The following is a 27,333-nucleotide window of genomic DNA, read 5'->3' as shown; positions in this document are numbered from 1 at the left end:
AGTAAAGTGTTCTTAAACAATTTCCAATTATCATTTTCATTTTCTGTTTAAATTCTTTTCTCCAACTGATTTGGTCAAAATTGTTTTCAGCTTTGTGAAATTGGCCCTTTATATATATTTTACTAGACTGGACTTTATTCTGTTTGCACATAACAAATGTAATGAAGTTATGATCGCTTGCACCTAAGCATCCACTAATTTTTAATTCTGCAATCAATTTCTTTTTATCTGTCAAGATGAGGTCTAATATAGAATTCCTCCTTTTTGGATCCAGCACTCTTTGAGTAAATTGTCATCTATAATTTTTAGTCATTAGTCAATTTTAGTCAGCATGAGACCTCCAGCACATGTCACTGAGACTGAAGTCCCCCATGATAACATTCGCAAAAAGAAAAGGAGTACTTGTGGCACCTTAGAGACTAACAAATTTATTAGAGCATAAGCTTTCGTGAGCTACAGCTCACTTCATCGGATGCATTTGGTGGAAAAAACAGAGGAGAGATTTATATACACACACACAGAGAACATGAAACAATGGGTTTATCATACACACTGTAAGGAGAGTGATCACTTAAGATAAGCCATCACCAACAGCAGGGGGGGGAAGGAGGAAAACCTTTCATGGTGACAAGCAGGTAGGCTAATTCCAGCAGTTAACAAGAATATCAGAGGAACAGTGGGGGGTGGGGTGGGAGGGAGAAATACCATGGGGAAATAGTTTTACTTTGTGTAATGACTCATCCATTCCCAGTCTCTATTCAAGCCTAAGTTAATTGTATCCAGTTTGCAAATTAATTCCAATTCAGCAGTCTCTCGTTGGAGTCTGTTTTTGAAGCTTTTTTGTTGAAGTATAGCCACTCTTAGGTCTGTGATCGAGTGACCAGAGAGATTGAAGTGTTCTCCAACTGGTTTTTGAATGTTATAATTCTTGACGTCTGATTTGTGTCCATTCATTCTTTTACGTAGAGACTGTCCAGTTTGGCCAATGTACATGGCAGAGGGGCATTGCTGGCACATGATGGCATATATCACATTGGTAGATGCGCAGGTGAACGAGCCTCTGATAGTGTGGCTGATGTGATTAGGCCCTATGATGGTATCCCCTGAATAGATATGTGGACAGAGTTGGCAACGGGCTTTGTTGCAAGGATAGGTTCCTGGGTTAGTGGTTCTGTTGTGTGGTGTGTGGTTGCTGGTGAGTATTTGCTTCAGATTGGGGGGCTGTCTGTAAGCAAGGACTGGTCTGTCTCCCAAGATCTGAGAGAGCGATGGCTCGTCCTTCAGGATAGGTTGTAGATCCTTGATGATGCGTTGGAGGGGTTTTAGTTGGGGGCTGAAGGTGATGGCTAGTGGCGTTCTGTTGTTTTCTTTGTTGGGCCTGTCCTGTAGTAGGTGACTTCTGGGTACTCTTCTGGCTCTGTCAATCTGTTTCTTCACTTCAGCAGGTGGGTACTGTAGTTGTAGGAATGCATGATAGAGATCTTGTAGGTGTTTGTCTCTGTCTGAGGGGTTGGAGCAAATGCGGTTATATCGTAGCGCTTGGCTGTAGACAATGGATCGAGTGGTATGATCTGGATGAAAGCTAGAGGCATGTAGGTAGGAATAGCGGTCAGTAGGTTTCCGATATAGGGTGGTGTTTATGTGACCATCGCTTATTAGCACCGTAGTGTCCAGGAAGTGGATCTCTTGTGTGAACTGGTCCAGGCTGAGGTTGATGGTGGGATGGAAATTGTTGAAATCATGGTGGAATTCCTCAAGAGCTTCTTTTCCATGGGTCCAGATGATGAAGATGTCATCAATGTAGCGCAAGTAGAGTAGGGGCATTAGGGAACGAGAGCTGAGGAAGCGTTGTTCTAAGTCAGCCATAAAAATGTTGGCATACTGTGGGGCCATGCGGGTACCCATCGCAGTGCCGCTGATTTGAAGGTATACATTGTCACCAAATGTGAAATATTCTATCTGCTACCCAAGATCCATAAACCTGGAAATCCTGGACGCCCCATCATCTCAGGCATTGGCACCCTGACAGCAGGATTGTCTGGCTATGTAGACTCCCTCCTCAGGCCCTTCGTTACCAGCACTCCCAGCTATCTTCGAGACACCACCGATTTCCTGAGGAAACTACAGTCCATTGGTGATCTTCCTAAAAACACCATCCTAGCCACTATGGATGTAGAAGCCCTCTACACCAACATTCCACACAAAGATGGACTACAAGCCGTCAGGAACAGTATCCCCGATACTGTCACGGCTAACCTGGTGGCAGAACTTTGTGACTTTGTCCTGACCCATAACTATTTCACATTTGGTGACAATGTATACCTTCAAATCAGCGGCACTGCGATGGGTACCCGCATGGCCCCACAGTATGCCAACATTTTTATGGCTGACTTAGAACAACGCTTCCTCAGCTCTCGTTCCCTAATGCCCCTACTCTACTTGCGCTACATTGATGACATCTTCATCATCTGGACCCATGGAAAAGAAGCTCTTGAGGAATTCCACCATGATTTCAACAATTTCCATCCCACCATCAACCTCAGCCTGGACCAGTCCACACAAGAGATCCACTTCCTGGACACTACGGTGCTAATAAGCGATGGTCACATAAACACCACCCTATATCGGAAACCTACTGACCGCTATTCCTACCTACATGCCTCTAGCTTTCATCCAGATCATACCACTCGATCCATTGTCTACAGCCAAGCGCTACGATATAACCGCATTTGCTCCAACCCCTCAGACAGAGACAAACACCTACAAGATCTCTATCATGCATTCCTACAACTACAGTACCCACCTGCTGAAGTGAAGAAACAGATTGACAGAGCCAGAAGAGTACCCAGAAGTCACCTACTACAGGACAGGCCCAACAAAGAAAACAACAGAACGCCACTAGCCATCACCTTCAGCCCCCAACTAAAACCCCTCCAACGCATCATCAAGGATCTACAACCTATCCTGAAGGACGAGCCATCGCTCTCTCAGATCTTGGGAGACAGACCAGTCCTTGCTTACAGACAGCCCCCCAATCTGAAGCAAATACTCACCAGCAACCACACACCACACAACAGAACCACTAACCCAGGAACCTATCCTTGCAACAAAGCCCGTTGCCAACTCTGTCCACATAGCTATTCAGGGGATACCATCATAGGGCCTAATCACATCAGCCACACTATCAGAGGCTCGTTCACCTGCGCATCTACCAATGTGATATATGCCATCATGTGCCAGCAATGCCCCTCTGCCATGTACATTGGCCAAACTGGACAGTCTCTACGTAAAAGAATGAATGGACACAAATCAGACGTCAAGAATTATAACATTCAAAAACCAGTTGGAGAACACTTCAATCTCTCTGGTCACTCGATCACAGACCTAAGAGTGGCTATCCTTCAACAAAAAAGCTTCAAAAACAGACTCCAACGAGAGACTGCTGAATTGGAATTAATTTGCAAACTGGATACAATTAACTTAGGCTTGAATAGAGACTGGGAATGGATGAGTCATTACACAAAGTAAAACTATTTCCCCATGGTATTTCTCCCTCCCACCCCACCCCCCACTGTTCCTCTGATATTCTTGTTAACTGCTGGAATTAGCCTACCTGCTTGTCACCATGAAAGGTTTTCCTCCTTCCCCCCCCTGCTGTTGGTGATGGCTTATCTTAAGTGATCACTCTCCTTACAGTGTGTATGATAAACCCATTGTTTCATGTTCTCTGTGTGTGTGTATATAAATCTCTCCTCTGTTTTTTCCACCAAATGCATCCGATGAAGTGAGCTGTAGCTCACGAAAGCTTATGCTCTAATAAATTTGTTAGTCTCTAAGGTGCCACAAGTACTCCTTTTCTTTTTGCGAATACAGACTAACACGGCTGCTACTCTGAAACCCATGATAACATTGTTTTCTCCCCTACACATTATAGATAGGTGCTTAAGGAGATTTTTGTCCTATTCTCTAGTATGATTTGGTGGTCTGTAGCAGGCATTAACTACTCTTCGACCTTGTTCTTTATTTGTTAGGACTTTGATCCATAAACATTCAAGATCATTTGTTTCCAAGTTGTCAATGACTAGAAAACGGGTAGTGCCATTTTTGACATGCAGTGTCTCTCCCCTGCCTCTTTTGGCCACTCTGCAGAAGACAACTGAATGTTTTATAATAGTTAGTAAAATATTGACTAACTTTTGCAGAGCAAACATTAAGACTGAGAATCTAAATATATTTTTGCCTCCCCATAGACTCACAGTCCCCCAAAATTTCAAGCATCACACAAATGTATGTACACACATATGTACCCTCTTAATATCTCAGAGACAGGCTGCTTCTCAAATAAAGGCTTTTTGTCAGTTGCTGTCATGTGCTGGGACCATCTGTGACAGTGATGGATATCTGTTTAAATGACTATTAAATGGGGTGCAACGTCCCAACAATTTAGCTCAATAAAGAAAAGCCAGTGGAATGGCCCAGCTCCTACAGCTGTGTCTGTTCTCCCAAGGTGCCTCCCTGCCTCACCAGTGCCCCTGGGCAGCTCCTCAGCCTAGAGAATGTTCTTTCCCTATTCTTGCCACACTGTGTACTCCATTTCCCCATTCCCTTACTGAATGCAGCCAGGACCCAGAAGGCAGGCTACGGGAATTGCCTTTGTCCCAGAACAGGTACCGTTTTCTCCCCAAATGCCTATCACAATAGGTCATCTTCTCCTCAAGATGCACTGCAGTGACTTCAGCTCACCCTATCACTCCATTTGTGCTGTGTCTGCACTGCAGATGATACACTGCTGTAGTGCTCTGGTGTAGACACGTACTACAGGGATGGAAGGCATTTCATAACTCCCCTCTCTGAGAGGTGGTCAATGAAAGAATTCTTCTGCTGACCTAACTGCCTCTTTAATGGAGGTTAGGTCGACCAAACTACATCACACAGGGCATGACATTTTTCACAGCTCTGAGCAATGTAGGTAGATCAAACTGTGTTTTAGGTGTTGACCAGACCATCTGAAATTTAGATGAGAATTTATATGGAAGAAAGTGGAGCCTTAATCTGATACTCAGTGAGAGTGAAACTGGGGGCTGCCCCCTTGACTTGGCACCATGAAGTTACTGCCTTAGATTTCTCCTGCTCTCTGTGCTAAGCACACCCACCTCAACCAGACACACCCATCTTTATCCATCACAGCCCACATGTGTCTGTCATGTTCCTTTGATATGCCTGGATGATTATCTCATAGGTAATGCTCCCTGGGGCTGTCCCCAGACTCATTCACTATGCGGCTAACATGTCCGTCTGTTTCACATTTGCATCTTACCACTCTCCGTAAGATTCTCTACTTTGCTCCCTTCATGCCCACATTTGGAATGAGGGGCTAGAAGATGGTGAGACGGGGGAGAGTTGCATCCAAATTTGCCTGGAAAATGGAGTTTGCAGCTCTGCTAAGGGGGACTTCTCTTCCTGGACAGGTTCCTGTGGTGCCCCCGAGGGGAGCTCATTTCCTCTCCAGCCCTGCAAGTCTTCCCTGCTGCTTCCATTTCCCCTTATGCATTTCCGAGGTCAAACACCTCTTCTACCTCCCCTCTTCCCAGCACTGCTGCCTTCCCCCAAACACATTCTAAAAAGCCATGGAAATACCCACACAAAGAAACTGGGTAACTTGGAGTTAAAGTTGCTGAACTGGGTTTCCTATCACCACAGCCACTAAAATCAGAGGACATTGCCAGCTACACACCGCCCTACCCCTCCTGCCACAGCTCACCACTGTGGTCAGATGTTGGCTGCGTGTGTTTATTGAGTGTTCTGTCCCAGCTCTGCACAGATAGCGGAGACAGCAAACCTCAATTAAACTGCCCAATGAATCCACAAACTTGGTTTTCAGCGAAGGCGCCTGGCCAGGTTTATTGTTGGCGAAGCACAGTAATAGCACCTGGCAGACTCTACGAGGATACTAAGACATGTATGCTCATGACAATGGACGCAGCTCAGTGAATGGCAGGACTTTCCATTCTCCCCTTGGCTGGACAAAGATACTCCCTCCGAGATACATCTTTATACCCTGATAAAACAAGTTAGTACTGCCCCTTTGATATAGTTACTGCCCCCAGATGTCACTAGTTATTACCCATCACTGTGTATTACGTACTGTCATCCTGACCTTATCTTTAGGAGAGGTCAGTATGTTCCAGTTATCCTTGGGGAATGTTTGTGTACCATAAAATCATAGAATCATAAAATAAGGATTGGCAGGGACCTCAGGAGGTCATCTAGTCCAACCCCCTGCTCAAAGCAGGACCAATTCCCAACTAAATCATCCCAGCCAGGGCTTTGTCAAGCCTGACTTTAAAAACTTCTAAGGAAGGAGATTCCACCACCTCCCCAGGTAATGCATTCCAGTGCTTCACCACCCTCCTAGTGAAAAAGTTTTTCCCAATATCCAACCTAAACCTCCCACACTGCAACTTGAGACCATTACTCCTCGTTCTGTCATCTCCTATCATGGAGAACAGTCTAGATCCATCCTCTTTGGAACCCCCTTTCAGGCAGTTGAAAGCAGCTATCAAATCCCCACTCATTCTTCGTTTCCGCAGACTAAACAATCCCAGTTCCCTCAGCCTCTCCTCATAAGTCATGTGTTCCAGGCCCCTAATAATTTCTGTTGCCCTCCGCTGGATGTTTTCCAATTTTTTCACATCTTTCTTGTAGTGTGGGGCCCAAAACTGGACACAGTACTCCAGATGAGGCATCACCAATGTCACATAGAGGGGAACGATCACGTCCCTCGATCTGCTGGCAATGCCCCTACTTATACATCCCAAAATGCCATTGGCCTTCTTGGCAACAAGGGCACACTGTTGATTCATATCCAGCTTCTCGTCCACTGTAACCCCTAGGTCCTTTTCTGCAGAACTGCTGCCTAGCCATTCGGCAAGGACCTAGTCCTTGTTGAACCTCATCGGATTTCTTTTGGCCCAATCCTCTAATTTGTCTAGGTCCCTCTGTATCCTATCCCTACCCTCCAGCATATCTACCTCTCCTCCCAGTTTAGTGTCATCTGCAAACTTGCTGAGGGTGCAGTCCACACCATCCTCCAAATTATTAATGAAGATATTGAACAAAACCAGCCCGAGGACCAACCCTTGGGGCACTCCCCTTGATACCAGCTGCCAACTAGACATGGGGCCATTGATCACTACCCGTTGAGCCTGACAATCTAGCCAGCTTTCTCTCCACCTTATAGTCCATTCATCCAGCCCATACTTCTTTAACTTTCTGGCAAGAATACTGTGGGAGACCATGTCAAAAGCTTTGCTAAAGTCAAGGAACAACACATCCACTGCTTTCCTCTCATCCACAGAGCCAGTTATCTTGTCATAGAAGGCAATTAGATTAGTCAGGCATGACTTGCCATTGGTGAATCCATGCTGACTGTTCCTGATCACTTTCCTCTCCTCTAAGTGCTTCAGAATTGATTCCTTGAGGACCTGCTCCATGATTTTTCCAGGGACTAAGGTGAGGCTGACTGTCCTGTAGTTCCCAGGATCCTCCTCCTTCCCTTTTTTAAAGATGGGCACTACATTAGCCTTTTTCCGGTCATCCAGGACCTCCCCCGATCACCATGAGTTTTCAAAGATAATGGCCAATGGCCCTGCAATCACATACGCCAACTGCTTTAGTACTCTCTAGCACAGTCTGCAGGGACCCACTCAAGGTCATTCTTGGCAGTATCATTGGTGCCCACGTGGAGAAGCAGGAAGGGGTAGCGATCCGAGGGCTTGATAAGTCTCGGCAGTCTCTCCGTCACATTGTGAATCCTAGCTCCTGGCAAGCAGCAGACCATCCTTGATATCAGGATGTTCTGGTACCCCTTGATATCGGGATGTGTTTATATGAGCACCCTGTGACTAGCACTTCTTAGGAATGTGTATTTCTGCAATATCAGCCTTGTTCTTGCCAGATTCTGTGATCATGTCCTGCCTCATACCAGGCCTTTGATACAAGGGCTTATGTCTCAGGCTCTCTTCCTACTATATTCCCTCACTTTTTGGGTTTTTTTTATCGGGAGGATGTTTACCCATCGTTCCTGAAAAGCATCATGTGTGGACTGAAGATTGCCCAATGGGCTAAACACTTTTATGTGGCCACCTTACTTTTCCATCCACACATTCATGCCCCATCTGTCCCTTAGTTTCCACCTTCCCTTATATGACTGATGGACGGATTTAATTTCCAATCAGGTGTAGTCTCTTATGGTGGGCCTGACAATGTTAGGCCTGGAACTTTGATTGAGGAATGTAGTTTTATGGTTTAACCTTGGAGGCTAAATTACCAGATAATTAATACATATGAATAATATGAATATGATGTGTACTTTTGTAGTGCATATGGGTATATATGTGTACACGGACAGCAGGTGGAGCCTGCATTTGGGGAGGCTAGCTCCTGGCTCCGCCCCTTCCACCTGCACCCTCCCCACGGCCAGAGCCCTGAGACTCCCTGTCCACCATGTGACCAGAGCCATAAGCCCTCCCCCCCCAAGCCTAGAGCACACCCCCCTGGCCACAGGAGCCCTGAGCGCTCCCTGCCTTGGCTGGAGATGCCCTGGGCTGGCTGCAGCCCAGAGTGTGCCCCCACTTGGCTGGCCGAAGCCCCAAGCCCCACCCGAGGAGGCCTGGGATGGCTGAAGCTGCACCATGCCTCCACTTCTTGGACCCAACCCATCCAGGGGAAAAGTTTCTGTTACTTAGAAGATGCTTTTGATATGGCCCATGCAGGTTCCGGAGCAGCTGAAGAGCCTTTTATGTGCCTCCTCATCCACCCTGGAATCTGCATGGGGCATAATAAAACAAAAACGTCACCACCAAAGCCTGCAACTGGAGGTCCGGTGGCCGCAGGCAGTGGCAGTGCCGGGGCAGGCAGCCTCCTCTGGCCTATTATACCCACTGCCCACGTATGTATAGTATGTATGTGTACATATGACACCATCTTATATTGAAGCATAACATGAAATATGGTGTTGTAGTTTGACCCTTTTACTTTGGTGCTGCAGATAGCAATACACTCCTGTTATTAACTATATGATTATTGGTAGTAGGCTGAGTGTTTTGAGGAATTGTTTTCATGTGTTCCACAGTGCTATGTATATGAGAAGTAAAACAAATTTGGAGTAGTGACATTACAAATGAGGTCTTTAGATATAAATTTTCATGTTTAGTTAGTAACTAAACAGTACTAACTAAAAACTGATCATCATTAGACACCAACACACCAACAGCAAACTCCCTTTCCACTCCACCCTATCCTACTCCTCCCAATGTGAACTCCAGATGCAGAAAGAAAAGGAGGACTTGTGGCACCTTAGAGACTAACAAATGTATTTGAGCATAAGCTTTCGTGAGCTACAGCTCACTTCATCGGATGCATTCAGCGGAAAATACAGTGGGGAGATTTATATACACACACAGAGAACGTGAAACAATGGATTTTATCATACACACTGTAAGGAGAGTGATCACTTAAGATGATCTATTACCAGCAGGAAGGGGAGGGGGGAAGGAAGAAAACCTTTTGTGGTGATAATCAAGGTGGGCCATTTCCAGCAGTTGCCAAGAACATCTGAGGAACAATAGGGGGCGGGATGGGGGGGGGGGAGAAATACCATGGGGAAATAGTTTTACTTTGTGTAATGACCCATCCATTCCCAATCTCTATTCAAGCCTAAGTTAATTGTATCCAGTTTGCAAATTAATTCCAATTCAGCAGGGTCTCGTTGGAGTCTGTTTTTGAAGTTTTTTTTTTTGAAGAATAGCCACTCTCAGGTCTGCAATCAAGTGACCAGAGAGATAGAAGTGTTCTCCGACTGGTTTTTGAATGTTATTCTTGACGTCTGATTTGTGTCCATTTATTCTTTTACATAGCGACTGACCAGTTTGACCAATGTACATGGCAGAGGGGCAGATGCAGAATTTCCCAGACACAAACCACCCATCCCAGACTTTATTCTCTCTAGGAAATGTAGCAGTGCAGCTGAAGTGGGAGTCTGGGTTGTGTGACAGCTGCATGAATGCAAGAGAAGATAGTAGGTTAAAAAGCATGAGGCAAGTGGCACTGCAAAGCGGATGGGCCATGGAAGGGGGCATTGTTGGGAAGGGTGAAAGGGCTGAATCCATGGGCAGCATTTCTGTAGTGGAACCGGAGCAGGGCCAGAGGAAGAGGCTGGGATGGGTGGGGCATGCCATCCTTTGAGAAGTTCCCTCTGTTTTGTGTGTTGGTGGGACACTGTCCTTGGACCTTTGGGCTCAGCGAGTGCGGCGACTGGAGATTTGGGCAGAAGCAGGCAGGGCGAAAAATCCCTTGCCAGAATCTGTTCTCCTGCCATTCCCACCCAGGCCTGCAGCCCCCAGAGCTTGGCTGAGTTTGGAGAAGGTTCAGGGTGTGGAACGGGGCCCCTCCGGCACCAGGCCTCTGCTTCCCAGACACAGCTGGCGGGTCACATCCAGCCTGCGCGCCCGGGGCTCGGGGAGCTGGAGCCAGTAGCTGCCCTGGACTGGGCGCTGCTCCTGGCGCGGCTGGGTCCCGGGGCCGGGGCCGGGGCCGGCCCTCGCCGTCCCGGGGTCACTGCCGCCCGTGCTCGGCCCCCGGCAGCCCCGCCCGGCCGAGCGCCGGCTGCCAAGGCGGCCGGGGCAGGTGCGCTCTGCTCCCGCCGCCGGCAACGGGGCCGCGGCGCGCCCGCGGCCAGCGCCCCCTCCGCCGGCCCAGTGGTACGGCCCGCTCAGGCCGCTGCGCAGCGCTCCGCCGCCGGCCAGGACGCGGCTCCCGCTCCGCCCCAGCGGCTCCGGACCCAGGTAGGCGCGGAGCCCTGTGCGGGGCCACAGGGGCGGGCAGGGGGAGCGGTGCCCGGGCTCTCCGGGCTGGAGCAGGTGGTTCTTGGCCCGGCCCGGCCAGCGCCCGCTTCTTTAGGGCTCCGCTGCCGGGGCCTGGCCCGAGCTGCCCCCGCGCGTTCCCGGGTCCCAGACACTCGCCACCCCGCAGCGCCGCTCGGCCCCGTTCCCGAAACGGCCCCCGCCGCCGGCTCCTGCGCTGGGGCAGTTCCCCCTCCTCTCCCGGGCAGCGCCTTTGCCCCCCTCCGCGCCCTGCTCGCCAGGCAGATTTGAACAGCATCATTGACCTTTGTGTCTGCACAGGAGGGTGAAAATAAGGACCAGCCAAAGACTGCTGCCTTCCCGCAGGCTGCTGCGCTACAAAGTTTTAGTTACCCAGCTAGGTTTATGTCTGATGGGAATAAAGGCCCGAGGCTGGGATGGAGGGATTCATAGATGTATCCATTCCAAAGCCAGCTGGGACCACTGTGATCATCTACTCTGGCCTCCTTTGGGACACAGGCCAGAGACCTGCCCGGACAGAATTCCCTAGGGTTTACTTTTTAGAAAAAAAATCCCATCTTGATTTAAAAATTGTCAGTGATTGAGAATCCACCAAGACCCTTGTTAAGTTGTTCCAGTGTTGATTTCTCTCACGGTTAAACATGTATGCTGGATTTCCAGTCTGAATTTGCCAAACTCCCAGCCATTGGACCATGTAGATGATGTGGAAGAAACCGAAATACTCAGTGCTTTTTTTGCCTCAGTCTTCACAGACAAGGTCAGCTCCCAGACTGCTGCACTGGGCAGTACAGTATGGGGAGGAGGTGAGCAGCCCTTGGTAGTGAAAGAACAGGTTAAGGGCTATTTAGAAAAGCTGGACATGCACAAGTCCATTGGGCTGGATGCAATGCATCCGAGGGTGCTGAGGGAGTTGGCTGATGTGATTGCAGAGCCATTGGCTGTTATCTTTGAAAATTTGTGATGATTAGGGGACATGCCAGATGATTGGAAAAAGGCAAATATAGTGCTCATCTTTTAAAAAGGGAAGAAGAAGAATCCAGGGAACTACAGACCTGTCAGCCTCATCTTAGTCCCCAGAAAGATCATATAGCAGGTCCTCAAGGAATCCATTTTGAAGCACTTGGAGGAGAGGAAGGTGATCAGGAACAGTCAACATGGATTCACCAAGGGCAAGTCATGCCTGACCAACCTGATTGCCATCTATGATGAGACAACTGGCTCTGTGGATGTGGGGAAAGTGGTGGACATGATATACCTTGATTTTAGCAAAAAGAAAAGCAGTAATGGTGGCACCTTAGAGACTAACAAATTTATTAGAGCATAAGCTTTCGTGAGCTACAGCTCACTTCATCCGATGAAGTGAGCTGTAGCTCACGAAAGCTTATGCTCTAATAAATTTGTTAGTCTCTAAGGTGCCACAAGTACTGCTTTTCTTTTTGCGAATACAGACTAACACGGCTGCTACTCTGAAACTTGATTTTAGCAAAGCTTTTGATACGATCTCCCACAGTATTCTTGCCAGCAAGTTAAAGAAGTATGGTTGGGACTGTAAGGTGGATAGAAAGCTGGCTAGATCATTGGGCTCAACAGGTGGCGATCAACGACTCTATCTCTAGTTGGCAGCCGGTATCAAGTGGAGTGCCCCAGGATTCTGTCCTGGGGCTGGTTTTGTTCAACATCTTCATTAATGATCTGGAGGATGGCGTGGATTGCACCCTCAGCAAGTTCGCAGATGACACTAAGCTGGTGGGAGAGGTAGATATGCTGGAGGGTAGGGATAGGATACAGAGTGACCTAAACAAATTAGAGGACAGGGCCAAAAGAAATCTGATGAGGTTGAACAAGGACAAGTGCAGAGTCCTGCACTTAGGATGGAAGAATCCCATGCACTGTTACAGGCTGGGGACAGACTGGCTAAGTGGCAGTTCTGCAGAAAAGGACCTGGGGATTGCAATGGACGGGAAGCTGGATATGAGTCAACAGTGTGCCCTTGTTGCCAAGAAGGCTAACCACATATTGGGCTGCATTAGTAGGGGTATTGGCAGCAGATCAAGGGAAGTGATTATTCCCCTCTATTCGGCACTGATGAGGCCATATCTGGAGTATTTGTCCAGTTTTGGGCCCTCCACTAAAGAAAGGATGTGGACAAATTGGAGAGAGTCCAGTGGAGGGCAACAAAAATGATTAGGGGGCTTGGGCACATGACTTATGAGGAGAGACTCAGGGAACTGGGGTTATTTAATCTGCAGAAGAGAAGAATGAGGAGGGATTTGATAGCAGCCTTCAACTTCCTGAAAGGGGGTTCCAAATAGGATGGAGCTCGGCTGTTCTCAGTGGTGGCAGATGACAGAACAAGGAGCAATGGACTCAAGTTGCAGTTTGGGAGGTTTAAGTTGGATATTAGAAAAAACTTTTTCACTAGGAGGGTGATGAAGCACTGGAATGGGTTATCTAGGGAGGTGGTGGAGTCTCCTTCCTTAGAGGTTTTTAAGGTCAGGCTTGACAAAGCCCTGTCTGGGATGATTTAGTTGGGGATTGGTCCTGCTTTGAGCAGGGGGTTGGACTAGATGATCTCCTGAGGTCTCTTCCAACCCTAATCTTCCATGATTAGATCTGTCTCTGCTAGACTGGAGAGCCCAGAATCAAATATTTGTTCCCCATGTAGGTATTTATAGACCAGGGGTGGCCAGAGAAGGAGCCAGAATTTACCAATGTACTTAGGTGCCGACTCCGTGGGACTCCAAGGCTGGAGCACCCACGGGGAAAAATTGGTGAGTGCTCTGCACCCAACAGCAGCTCCCTGCCCTGCCCCCCTGCCCCAGCTCACCTCTGCCTCCTCCCCTGAGCACACCACTGCGTCCTGCTTCTCTCCCCTCCCTTTCAGCACTTGTGCTGTGAAATCGCTGTTTCACATGGCAAGCGCTAGGAGGGAGTGGGGAAGAGGCGGGGCTGGGGCAGGGATTTGGGGAGGGGTTCAGTAGGGGCAGGGAGGGGGCAAAGTTGGGGTGGGGCCAGGGGGGGCACTAGCACCCACCAGCGCCAAGGAAAGTTGGAGCCTGTGCCAATGTACATTACTAAAGAGCCACAGTAAAAGTCAGCAGCCCCGCAACTGCTCCCCATCCCCTGCTCCCAGTGCCTCCCACCCACCCCGCCAATCAGCATCTCCCCCTCCTTCCCTGCACCTGCAGATCAGCTGTTCCATGGCATGCAGGAAGCTCTGGGGGAGAGAGGGAGGGGGAGGAGCGAGCGCAGGCTCAGGGGAGAGGTGGGAAGGGGTGGAGTGGGGGCAGGGCCTGTGAGCAGTGAGCACCCGCTGGCACATTGGAAAGTTGGCACCTGTAGCTCCAGCCCCAGAGTCGGTGCCTATACAAGGAGCCGCATATTAACTTCTGCAGAGCTTCCGGAGCAACAGGTTGGCCACCCCTGTTATAGACTGTGATTAAGTTGCCCCTTAGCATTCTGTTTGTTAAGCTAAATCAACTGAGCTCCTTACTTGAGCCTATCAGTATAAAGCAGGCTTTCTAATCCTTTAATCATTCTGGTGGCTCTTATCTGAACCCTCTTCAGTTTGTCAACATTCTCCTGGGATTAGATTGCAACCCCTGTGGAAGCAGATGTTCTTGTTCAGCCCTATTTCAGCCATTGGTGAATGCCATTGCCATTAGTTGCCCTTCAGCTAATGTGCTTTTGGGCGGTGCAGGCATGTATAGCACCTGTGTGAAACTAACAGGGAAATTGTCTCGTGTAACTTCCTTAGAAGCTCTTTTGTCTGAGTAAATTACATCTGGCCCAATTCCTCCCTTAATTGATTCTCCAGTTCCATTTGTTTAGTGCTTTTATTTTATTTTGGGTTTTCCTTCCATTACATCAGACAGCAAACAGTCTCCAATAGAAATTCAGCTAAATTGCTCAAGAAATCCAGCCAGACACAAACCAGAGCTGAGGGAAGCCTGCAGACCGCTAGCTGAAAATTAACAAACTGAGATGTCAGTGTAAGCTGGAGACTCCAAGCAGTAGAGGGGAGGGTCGGGTGCAGAATCTGCAATGTGCCAAAAACTCTTCCCCAGCTACTGCTTGGAGTCAGAAACATTAGTAAATTAGTAAATGTTACATGACTGTGAAAGGATGTTGTGAAGGCCGAAAATATAACTAGGTTCAAAAAATAAATAGGTAAGTTAATGGAGGATAGGTCCATCAATGGTTATTAGCCAGAATGGTCAGAGATGCAACCTCATGCTCCAAGTGTCCCTAAATCCCCCATCTGCCAGAAGCTGGGGGTAGATGGCTGGAGATAGATTACTCAAAATTGCACCATTCTGTTCATTCCATCTGAAGCATCCTGCACTCTTGTCAGAGTCAGTATATTGGGATAGCTGTAGCACTGGTCTGACCCAGTATGGTCATTCTTGTGTTTTTACATACAAGATTGAGTCAACGTTTAGAAAACTTGTCATACAATAAAGAAATTCAATGCATTTAGTTTTTCCGTGGGAACTTTAAGAGGGGACTGGATAATAGCGTATAAGCATAGGCGGCAAGTTATATGGGCCCGTGGTGCCCATGGTCCATCAATATTCATCAAGGTGGGCCCAGCTCCACCAATGTTCAGGCCCTAGGCCCTGTGCTTTGGGGGACCCCATGCCATGGAGCAGCTACATGGGGCACTCTCACCTCTGGGGCAGCTCCCCCTGTCCCCGGAGTCGCTGCGTGCTGCGGAGAGGCCCCCCGTGCTGACCCGGCTCCCAGCCCATTGGCTGGGAACCCCGGCCAATGGGAGCTGCAGGGGCCGGTGCCAGAGCTGCCTGGCCACGCCTCCACAGCAGGGAGCGGGAGGGAGCCGCAGGCAGCAGCTCTCAGCCCCAGGCAGAGAGGGAGCAGCAGGAGTCTGTCACTGTGAGACAGACACACAGACACAGCTGGGGGGTTGTGGGGACAGACAGATGGAGCCGTGGGCCGGTGAAAGGAGCAGTGATGGGCACCCCCAGGGCTGGCATAAAATACACAGTATAGAGAGTGCTTCCTGAGGGGGCTATAGCAACATCCCTCCGCAGAGCGGACCTGGGCTGCGGCTGGCTCTGTCCATCACTCCTCCCCGCCCCACAGAGACCCACACAACCCTCTGCCCCCCCCGAAAGACCCCCAATGGTCCCTGTGCCCCTGTCACCCCTCTCCAGAGAGTCCCCCCTTTGTGCCTCCAGAGACTGCTCCCCTCCCCCCTGCTCCCTACAATCTCCCCCTTTGCCTTCCCCTTCCTCCCCAGCCCATGGGCCGGAAGGCTCCCAGTCTATTGGTCAGTGCGGCCAATGGGAACTGCACCTGAGGCAGGGGGCTTGCTTGCAGATGCAGACCTGCCTGGCCGTGCCTCCACAGCACGGGGAGGGGAAGCCACAGGTGAGCAAGCCCCAGTCATCATCACCACAGACCCAGCAGTTCTCTGGGTATTTAATTTCACTGAGGCAAGTAATTCAATCGACTCTTCCTTTCCAGACAGTTTGTGGTTTTTCTTGTAAGAAAACTTACAATTTCTTTGCAAAGAAGTCCATGGATAGTTTTTTCACTTGAGAAGTATATTTTCTGGTTGTTCATAAGCTTATTTATTTTGTTAACTCGGTTTCATAGGCAATTTTAAAAGTCACTTGAATTGTACCTGGTTTTTTCCATTGGTCCAAAACCACATGGAAGATGTGCAGATTTTTATTTCTGTGGGCCAAACCACTGTGTGTAGAAATGTAAATGTCGGAGCTAGAAAATCTCTGCAAGGGTAAGGATCCCTTCAGGAAACTGACCTCAAGTCATTCATTCTTCTGGGCATTCCATTCTATTGTTCCCTCCTATAGTGATAGTGACAAGTGTTTCCACTCACAGGAGAGAGGCAGAAGACTGGGTCAACACTGCAGTGACTCTGCCTCTTCCCTTGTTCTCTGTCTGCTCCCTCTACCACCCCCTTTGGTCTCCCTAGGATTGCCCCTACCATTACTCCCTCTGGGTCTTCTTTCTCTGGAGCTTCTCATGAAGTAAAGTCTGTCATTACAGGTTCTTATCTCTGTAATGTATTTAATTTTGATGTATTTATTAAGTGTTAATTAATGCACTATGGGAATCCCCCTCAGCCCTCTGTATAAATTGATCCTCTTCTTTCCATATGTTTTGTCCATAGAGTTTTCTGCAGCCCTAGGGCAGCCAGCAGTAACCCCTGTGCCTTTGCAATGGGGTGAGGGAAGGGGACCATGGGTTCCCTATTTATGTGATTTGCAAGAAGTGTTATCCTTACTCAAGGTACCAAAAGTGTTTAAATGATATAAGTGCCTTGTAAAATCCCAAAGCAAACTCATTTTCATTTCTCATATAATCTCATATACAGTATACCGGGGTAGGCAACCTATGGCACGTATGCCAAAGGCGGCACGTGAGCTGATTTTCAGTGGCACTCACGCTGCCTGGATCCTGGCCACCGGGCCGGGGGGCTCTGCTTTTTAATTTAATTTCAAATGAAGCTTCTTAAACATTTTAAAAACCTTGTTTACTTTACATACAGCAATAGTTTAGTTATATATTATAGACTTATAGAAAGAGACCTTCTAAAAACATTAAAATGTATTACTGGCACGCAAAACCTTCAATTAGAGTGAATAAATGAAGACTCGGCACATCACTTCTGAAAGGTTGCCAACCCCTTCAGTATACACACATTTTTCATTAATTATATGAGTTGAATTTATTATTATTGTTGTTATTATTAGCTAGGTTACTGGGTTTTTCTTCTGTGTGGCAAAATGTGTGCTATTTTATGGATTGAATGATTGAATGACATAATACCCCCCCACCCCCAACGTCCGTCACCAAGTCCGGTAATTTTGTCAAGTGTTTGTCGCACAACATGGTGGTGCCTACCCCTGCCCTGTGCTTCAGGGGGTCACGGGGTCCAGGGTGGCCTGGGGAGTTAGCGGGGGGGCTGGCGCTGGCAGCAGCAAGTGACCTGGCCCCAGCCCCAACCCGCTCTGCCTCCACCTCACTGGCTCCCAGCATTGCTCAGGGGCGGGGGCTTCAGGGAAGAGGTGGAGTGGGGGCGGGGTGGGAAGATGCGGGGTGGAGCAGGGTTGCTTGCTGCTGCCGGCGCCAGGCACCCCGCTAACCCCCAGGCCACTCTGGACCCCGCATCCCGCTGAAGCGCAGGGTCTCCCAAAGCACAAGGCCCGGGGCGGTTGCCCCAGTCTGTCCTATAGATGGGACGGATCCATTTGGGCACCACCAAAAATTATACAAACCTGCCGCTCATGCGTATAAGTACTTACATGGGGAGAAGATTTCTGATAGCAGATGGCTCTTTAGTCTGGAAGACAAAGGCAGAATGAGATCCAGTGCTTGGAAGTTGAAATAGACAAATTCAAACTAGAATTAAGGTGCACATTTTTAACAGTGAGGAGAATTAAACATTGGAACAGATTACCAATGGATGTGGTGGAGTCGCTGTGTTTTAGAGCCTTTAAATCAAAATTAATGTCTTTCTAAAGCAGTGGTCTCCAACCTTTTTATGCACATGATTACTTTTTGAATTTAAGTGCAATCCAGGATCTACCCTACCCCTTCTCCGAGGCCCCGCCCCTTCTCTGAAGCCCTGACCCCCTCACTCCATCCCCCTTCCCTCCATTGCTCTTTCCCTCACCCTCCGTTGCTCTCTCCCTCACCCACTTTCACTGGGCTGGGGCAGGGGGTTGGGGTTTGGGAGGGGGTACAGACTCTGGGCTGGAGCTGAGGGGTTCGGAGTGTGGGAGGGGGCTTCAGGCTGAGCCTGGGACAGGGAGTTGGGGTGCAGGAGGGGCTGAGGGGGTGCAAGTTCTGGGAGGGAGTTTGGGTGCAGGAGGGGGATCTGGGCTGGGTCAGAGTGTTGGAGTGCAGAAGGGAGTATGGGGTGCTGGCTCCAGGAGGGGGCTGGGGTTGGTGTGCGGGCTCCCGCTGGGTGGCAGTTACCTTGGGCAGCTCTTGGTTGGTGGCTCAGTGGGGCTAAGGTGGCTCCCTGCTGCCCCGGCCCCACGCCGCTCCCAGAATCGGCGAGCATGCCCCCACAGCCCGTGTGTGTGTGGGATGGTGGGCAGGGGTCTCCGTGCACTGCAAGCACTGCCCCCGCAGCTCCATTGGCCACAGTTCCCCGTTCCCGGCAGCCCTGCTGCGCCACTGGATTTTTAGCGGCCAGAGATTGCAATCAACTGGGAGAGTCTCCAGGATCGACTAGTCCATCGTGATCGACCGGTTGGTGACCACTGTTCTAAACAATATGCTGTAGCTCAGACAGAAATTATAGGTTTGATGCAGGAATCACAAGGTCTCTTTCCTGGGTTACACAGAGGTAACAGAGTTGCTCAGAGCTGATCATAATGCCCCATTTTAAAATGTAGCCCTAACTATGGAGTGGCTATGTGGTGTTTCCATAATTATCTATTATACTTGGTAGAGTGGTGTGAGCTGCTGGTGGTTCCACAATTAAAGGAATAGACATAAAGCTCCTAGCCTGATTTCTTTAAGGCCCTTTCTTCAGGGCTTGTTTATTAGTCACCAAACTGTCACAAAACACAAAAGCAAATCAACTGAAACACAGGGAATTCCCGAAGGCTTCCTGTGCTTTAGCTAGTCAGGAGAAGAGAAAGCACAGCTTACCCCTTAGATGCAGCTATGTGACAGGAGGCTTAAAAATTAAGTGGAAAGGAGAGCACATTCTGTATTAAATTCTGTAACTATTTAGAGTAATTTCCATAGCACTGTATTAGTTTTATCCATATTAAATTATATGAGATTTTTCCGTGACTGTAGCTCAATGAGAAAAAGTCAAACCTTGTCTGGGACAGAATGGATGGATGGAAGGAGAATGTGTGTATTGACTTTTGTTGAGGACAGCAAAATACCAGACACTTTTCCTGCCCCACATTGGAATCTGCTGAGGAAATACTTATTTTCTGGTGAGAAATGCCAAGACCCATAGCTTTCATTAGAAAGCCCTCCTCAGCCATTACAGCATCCACTAACATGTTACTGGGTCATTGGGGTCAGCTGATTCAGAAGGAAGAGCTTCTTCTAGTGGATCACCAGAACCACTGCCTGCAGCACCTGGGTTTTCCTAGGAACTCTCTCATCCATGAAAAATCTCACTAAGCTCCAGGAAGGTGTGCAATGTGATATAATAGAAACATTTATTTTCCTTTATTGACATCTCTAGCATGACTCATTCTGCTGGCTGATTTCAGAGAGAAATCCTGGGCAGTTAGCATTCTGGGCTGTAGGTTAGACTGTGCTGGAAGCAAAGCTGTCCTTCCCTGGACAATCAGGTTGTGCTGTTACCCTGATTCTCTCTCATATCCCTGTGGGATCACTTTCTTCCCTTCCAGGTGGAGCCAGGAGTGCTACCTTTGGGACATGCCTCTGAGGAGTATGAAAACTTTCCTCCAAAAAGTGTGGTAGCAGACCCAGAGAGCAGTCAGCAAATACAGCAATTGGTGAGTTGCAGTCCCTTTCCACAGGCTCAAAAGGGGACTTCAGCTGTGGGCCTTTCTCCCTCAGAGTGAAAGCAAGGCTTTCTTGGGATGAAATGCTACAACTCTTTCAGTTTTTACATCTCTGATTTCATATGTGGGATTTGGGGTAAAGTCTTCCAGGTGCTTCCTGGTCTCAGAGTGAGGTGCTGGGGAACTGGCCTGTGCCAAGAACCAGCTGCAAAACAGGTGGTCAAAGTGTGACGGGTTCCCAGGCTGCAACCTGGAACTGGGGTAAGCTGAGCCCTCTGTCTTATCAGCACTTAAACAGACATCCACAGTGTAAGTTTATTACCCAATCTGCCTCTTCTACAAAGAAAAGTGGACATGCACCAGCCCTTGCACCCTGAGCAGATTTCCCAAGCACGTCAGCCAAAATCACTGTTTTAGGTAAAATATAAAACAGATTTATTAACTACAGACAGATAGATTATAAGTGTACAGATCAAAGTTGGTTACCTAAGAAATAAAACAAATTCACAGTCTCAGTTCTATAAACTAAACAGGATTTGAATCAGGCAGTGTCTCATCCTGATAGATGGTAGAGTTCCTTAATACGTAGGCTGGGATTCTCCTTTCCAGCCTGGGACCGCTTCCAGACTTTGTCCTCCAGTGTGCTTTCAGGTGTTGAGCCGGGGGGTTGGGGGGGAGTGATGATGTCACTTCTCTTTCATAGTTTCCTCCTTCTTGCTGGAAACATCTATGTTTGTGAGGTGGGTCAAGCAGCCTCCATTGTCCATGTACTATCTCTGAGAAGTCTCCATTGTACAGATTCCTGGGACAGTCCTTGTGGAATGTGTATTCCCTTTAATGGGCCATCAGTGCATCTGGCTCCTCCATTGTTGCACCTGAAAGGCTGGTTGTGGATGTTCCCAACCTCACAACATCTTTCATTAACACACACATAGCAAAACTTCATAACTCCGCATACAATGTTAGCACATACAATCCAACAAGATATTAATGTTCAACAAATCAAGGTCTTTAAAATAACATAAGATAACATAAGAATGGCCATACTGGGTCAGATCAAAAGTCCATCTAGCCCAGTATCTTGTCTACCGACAGTGGCCAATGCCAGGTGCCCCAGAGGGAATGAACAGAGCACGTAATCATCGAATGATCCATCCCGTCTCCATGATACCTCACAAGGCATACTTTGCACAAAACAGATCATAATTATATCAGCATGGTAAATATGGGGGTGCCAGGGTACTGTTTTAGAGCACAGAGTGCCACACAAGGGCATAGGCACTCATGACCTCCCTTATTCACCGATGCCCTGGATGTACACATTCCAAGGTGTTTTGATCACTGCTGGCTGAATGATATATATCAGATGAAGCATCAACCACCTCAAAACTAATTGAAAGTGAAAAAAGATGATCATCTTTTTTGCTTTTCTGGCCTTACACTTTTTCTAAAATGGAATAGGTACATCCTATCAGGGACATAGGAGAAATATCATGTAACTCATATATCCCTTATGAGCTACCCCAACAAACCAGGCTTGTTCATAGCGTATTCCAAGTTTAACAGCCTGATAATGTTCATAGGTATCCAGAGGAGCCAAAAAAGGTAGCAAGTAGCTAGAGATGTCAACACATATTGAGCAAATTTGTGCTGGCTGTTAGTTACAGCCTGGATTTGAACCATAGCTGTGTTAATACATTTTTTGCAGCTCAGGCTGATCCTTCTGCATAGTGCTAGCCCGTAGCTCTGTATTTTGCATGACAAAGTTTACAAAGCTCCCCACTTGTGCTAGATATCATGCCATGTACTGCTTGTCATCAGCATGATTCAAATGGGAAAGCAGAGAGCTATGGTCCAGAACTGAAAAGGTGGGAGGAGGAAAGGGGCCCATAAAAATAGCTGGTTAGCTTATTGAGTTTTGTTTGGGCATTTCTTTTTGTCTTCTTAAGAACTGTCATTAACTTTTTTCAAATAATTTTCAGAAAGAGATTTTCATGTGGAAGAGAAAAAGCTCGTGTGGTGTTAGATCAGGGAAGCTGTTTTGAATTTCACGTGCACCATGAGACATCTGGGATGCTGGTCTCTGTTTGGTCCAGTGTTTCTTCATGGCTTTCTTTGCTTTTCTTGTGTAGGAATTTGAGCTCAGGAAAAAGCGTAAAAAATGTGAAAACCTTGAACATGAAGTGAGGAAGAAGCACAAAAGATGCAAAGAATTGGTAAGCATTGTCTCTCTCTACAGCTGTGAGTTTGATGTTAGATGAATTGAATGATGAATTAGATGAATCTTAGACTTGAAATCAGACGAAGGTTTTTAACCATCAGAGGAGTGAAGTTTTGGAATAACCTTCCAAGGGAAGCAGTGGGGGCAAAAGATCTATCTGGTTTTAAGATTCTACTCGATAAGTTTATGGAGGAGATGGTATGATGGGATAATGGGATTTTGGTAAGTAATTGATCTTTAAATATTCAGGGTAAATAGGCCAAATCCCCTGAGATGGGATATTAGATGGATGGGATCTGATTTACTATAGAAAATTCTTTCCTGGGTATCTGGCTGGTGAATCTTGCCCATGTGCTCAGGGTTTGGCTGATTGCCATGTTTGGGGTCGGGAGGGAGTTTTCCTCCAGGGCAGATTGGAGAGGCCCTGGAGGTTTTTTTGCCTTCCTCTGTAGCATGGGGCATGGTTGACTGGAGGGAGGCTTCTCTGCTCCTTGAAGTTTTGAACCATGATTTGAGGACTTCAATAGCTCAGACATGGGTGAGGTTTTTCATAGGAGTGGTGGGTGACATTCTGTGGCCTGCGCTGTGCAGGAGGTCGGACTAGATGATCAGAGTGGTCCCTTCTGACCTTAGTATCTATGAATCTATGAATGGTTAGATTGCTGCATTCTTATATGGGATTTTTTTCCTTGTTTAGCTAAAGTAATTTCTTTTCCATCTCTTATTTCTCATTTCAACAAAATCACAAATGGGTTCCAACCCTTATAGCCTAAAGTTTAGTTCATTTAGTGTTTCAGCTGGTTGCAGACCAAATGTGTAGATTCTTCTGCATTAAATTAATCTTAATGTATGTAGTGAGGAAAAATAATTCCCTCCACTTGAAGGATTGTTGGGTGAAATTCCCCCTGTGTTATGCAGGGGTGTGGGTGTGTGTGTGTCTGTGTGTGTCAGGTTAGAAGATATTAAAGGTCCCGTCCAGCCTTAAAAATCAGTTGGGAGGAAAAGCATAATCAGAAAAATTTGAATGTTGATTGGAATTGTTTAAGAATACTTCAAGAGAAGCCTAAAAAGCCACACACGAGATCCACTTCCTGGACACTACGGTGCTAATAAGCGATGGTCATATAAACACCACCCTATACCGAAAACCTACTGACCGCTATTCCTACCTACATGCCTCCAGCTTTCATCCAGACCACACCACACGATCCACTGTCTACAGCCAAGCTCTACGATACAACCGCATTTGCTCCAACCCCTCACACAGAGACAAACACCTACAAGATCTCTATCATGCATTCCTACAACTACAATACCCACCTCCTGAAGTGAAGAAACAGATTGACAGAGCCCGAAGAATACCCAGAAGTCACCTGCTACAGGACAGGCCCAACAAAGAAAATAACAGAACGCCACTAGCCATCACCTTCAGCCCCCAACTAAAACCTCTCCAACGCATCATCATCAATACAACCTATCCTGAAGGACGATCCATCACTCTCACAGATCTTGGGAGACAGGCCAGTCCTTGCTTACAGACAGCCCCCCAACCTGAAGCAAATACTCACCAGCAACCACACACCACACAACAGAACCACTAACCCAGGAACCTATCCTTGCAACAAAGCCCGTTGCCAACTCTGTCCACATATCTATTCAGGGGACACCATCATAGGGCCTAATCACATCAGCCACACTATCAGAGGCTCATTCACCTGCGCATCTACCAATGTGATATATGCCATCATGTGCCAGCAGTGCCCCTCTGCCATGTACATTGGCCAAACTGGACAGTCTCTACGTAAAAGAATGAATGGACACAAATCAGACGTCAAGAATTATAACATTCAAAAACCAGTTGGAGAACACTTCAATCTCTCTGGTCACTCGATTACAGACCTGAGGGTGGCTATTCTTCAACAAAAAAATTTCAAAAACAGACTCCAACGAGAGACTGCTGAATTGGAATTAATTTGCAAACTGGTTACAATTAACTTAGGCTTGAATAGAGACTGGGAATGGATGAGTCATTACACAAAGTAAAACTATTTTCCCATGTTATTTCTCCCCCCCACCCCACCCCCCACTGTTCCTCAGATGTTCTTGTTAACTGCTGGAAATAGCCTACCTTGCTTGTCACCATGAAAGGTTTTCCTCCCTCCCCCCCTGCTGCTGGCTCATCTTAAGTGATCACTCTCCTTACAGTGTGTATGATAAAACCCATTGTTTCATGTTCTCTGTGTGTGTATATCAATCTCCCCTCTGTATTTTCCACCAAATGCATCTGATGAAGTGAGCTGTAGCTCACAAAAGCTTATGCTCAAATAAATTTGTTAGTCTCTAAGGTGCCACAAGTACTCCTTTTCTTTTTACAGTCAAGGAATAAGGCCATATTGGTTAAAATATGACCTGCTTCAGAGAGGAAGTGAAGGCAGCTATAATATACATATAATATATATAAAAAACAAATGGAAGAAAGGAGAAGTTGACAGAAATGAATATAAATCAGTAGTAAGGAATTGTAGAAAATTGATGAGGGAACAAAGAGACACAAGGAAAAAAATCTATGGCTAGCAGAGATAAGGACAATAAGGAGTTTTTTCAAGTATATTAGGAACAAAAAGAATCCTGACACTACTATTGATCCATTATAAGGTGGAAATCGCCGAATTCTCAATAATAATGCAGAAAAGACAGAAGTGTTCATTAAATATTTCTGTTCTGTATTTGGGAAAAATGATGATATTATCATATCATATAATGACACTTTTTCATTCCATTTGTTTCTCAAGAGGATGTTAAATAGCAGCTACTAAAGTTAGCCATTTTTAAATCAGCAGGTCCAGATAACTTGCATCCAAGAGTTTTAAAAGAGCTGGGTCTGGGCCTTGCTGGACCATTAATGTTGATTTTCAATAAGTCTTGGAACACTGGGGAAGTTCCAGAAGACTGGAAAAAAGCTAAATGTGCCAGTATTTAAAAAGGGTAAATGTGATGACCTGGGTAATTATAGGACTGTCAATCTGACATCGATCCCAGGCAAGATAATGGAGTGGCTGTTATGGGAGTTGATTAATAAAGAATTAAAGGAGGGTACTCAAACTGATGCCAATCAACATGATTTTATGTAAAATAGATCCTGTCAACCTAACTTGATATCACTTTTTATATGTTATAGTGTTTTAACAGCAAATTAGCCTGGGGACAGTATGCAAAAAGCAAAAGTTATTACAATAAAACTTAAAGCTAAATCCAAGGTTATAAAATATTACAATATTTATAAGGATTAAAAAGGAGATATGTCATTAATCTGTATATGATCCCTGTGCCACTTGCCTTTTCCTTATATCAGTGGCTGACCATGCCATATCCAATTGCTTATTAATATTCTCTATTCTCCACCTGATTAGGGATTTCACATTTTTAAACTTAAATCTAATTTTGATTAGAAGAGTGGCTGGAGTATTATTTGGGAGACCAAGGATCTTTCTAATAAATTTGTTTTGAATCACTTCCTGTCTCTGGGATCAGACTCTCCCCACATTTCTGCGCCATACAAAATTTGAGTGCGTATCTTAGCCTCAAACACTCGAAGGGCTGGTGCAATTAAGTTTCCCCCATGAGTCCAGGTAAAATGTAACACCACTTGCATTGAATTTGAGACCTTCTCTTTTGTTACCTGAATATTCGTATGACGCAAACCATTTTGTGAGAACCAGATACCCAGGTAGGGGAAAAGAGCTAAATTGTTCAGTATATTGTCCATCCATCCTCCATTCAGGCAACCACAGTCTCTGATGAAAGGCACTTCTGTTAACTTTGGAGTAATTTATTGAAAGGGCTTCCCGGTGACAGTACCAAACACATTCTTATTTGATTTACAAATATGTGCCTCCTAAGGGGAGAAAATTGTATGCAGCTTTTGTTGATCTAAAATCAGTCTTTGAATTGATTGTTAGGGACCATCAGTGAGGCAAATTGGAGATTGCTGGAACAGATCCCTGATTACTACTTCTTTTAAGAGCTCTTCACAGACAAACAGTGGATAAACCTGGATGGGGGACTAACTGATTCTATCCCAGTTAGAAAGGAGGTTTAATGGGGGTGTCTAGTAGCCCCTTTTCTTTTTATCTTTTATGATGTGGTTTTAGCATTAAAAGGAGATCAGTATTTCCACCCTAAAATCATGAATCCCCCTGTGTCTGTCATATGATATGCAGAGGATATGGTTCTATGGTCACAAATATCTTTAGCACTGAAGTGTTTATTACATGGATTTGGTAACTTTTTTTGATGAGATTACTATTTTGGTTGATAAAGATAATAGTGTTGATGTTATATACTTAGGGCTTGTCTTCACGCACACCACTACAGAGGCACAGCTGCCCCAGTAAAGTTGCTCCGCTTTAGTGAGGATGTTTCTACGCTGACGGGAAAGCTGCTCACGTGGGTGTAGTTAATCCACCTCTGCGAGAGGTGGTAGCCATCTTGATGTGCCGCCGACATAGTGCTGTCTACGTGGCAGGTTAGGTCAGTATAACTACATTGCTTAGTTATGTGGATTTTTCACTAAGTGATGTAGTTATACCAATATATGTCTGTTGTGTAGACCTGGCCATAGACATCTGTAAGGCATTTGACTTGGTACCACACGACATTTTTATTACAAAAATTAGAAAAATATAAAATAACAGGCTGTTTGCAGTGTTGTTGTAGACATGTTTGTCCCAGGATA

At 46.7% G+C, this 27,333-nt stretch overlaps 1 protein-coding gene across 17 annotated transcripts in view; it reads left to right on the top strand.

The window, feature by feature from the left end:
- Positions 1 to 27,333, top strand: part of TSPOAP1 (TSPO associated protein 1) — a 231,749-nt gene that overhangs the window by 59,084 nt on the left and 145,332 nt on the right. For all 17 annotated transcript variants that reach the window (XM_038375869.2, XM_038375875.2, XM_043499391.1 and 14 more), the window contains 2 exons: positions 20,261 to 20,368; positions 22,510 to 22,593. In XM_038375869.2, coding sequence (XP_038231797.1) covers positions 20,261 to 20,368; positions 22,510 to 22,593 — 192 coding nt within the window. The remainder of the gene's footprint in view (positions 1 to 20,260; positions 20,369 to 22,509; positions 22,594 to 27,333) is intronic.

The sequence above is a fragment of the Dermochelys coriacea genome, chromosome 17 (assembly GCF_009764565.3).
Source record: "Dermochelys coriacea isolate rDerCor1 chromosome 17, rDerCor1.pri.v4, whole genome shotgun sequence".
Taxonomy (NCBI): Eukaryota; Metazoa; Chordata; order Testudines; family Dermochelyidae; genus Dermochelys; species Dermochelys coriacea.
The sequence above is the reverse complement of the archived record's forward strand: the minus strand, read 5'-3'. Positions and strand labels throughout refer to the sequence as shown.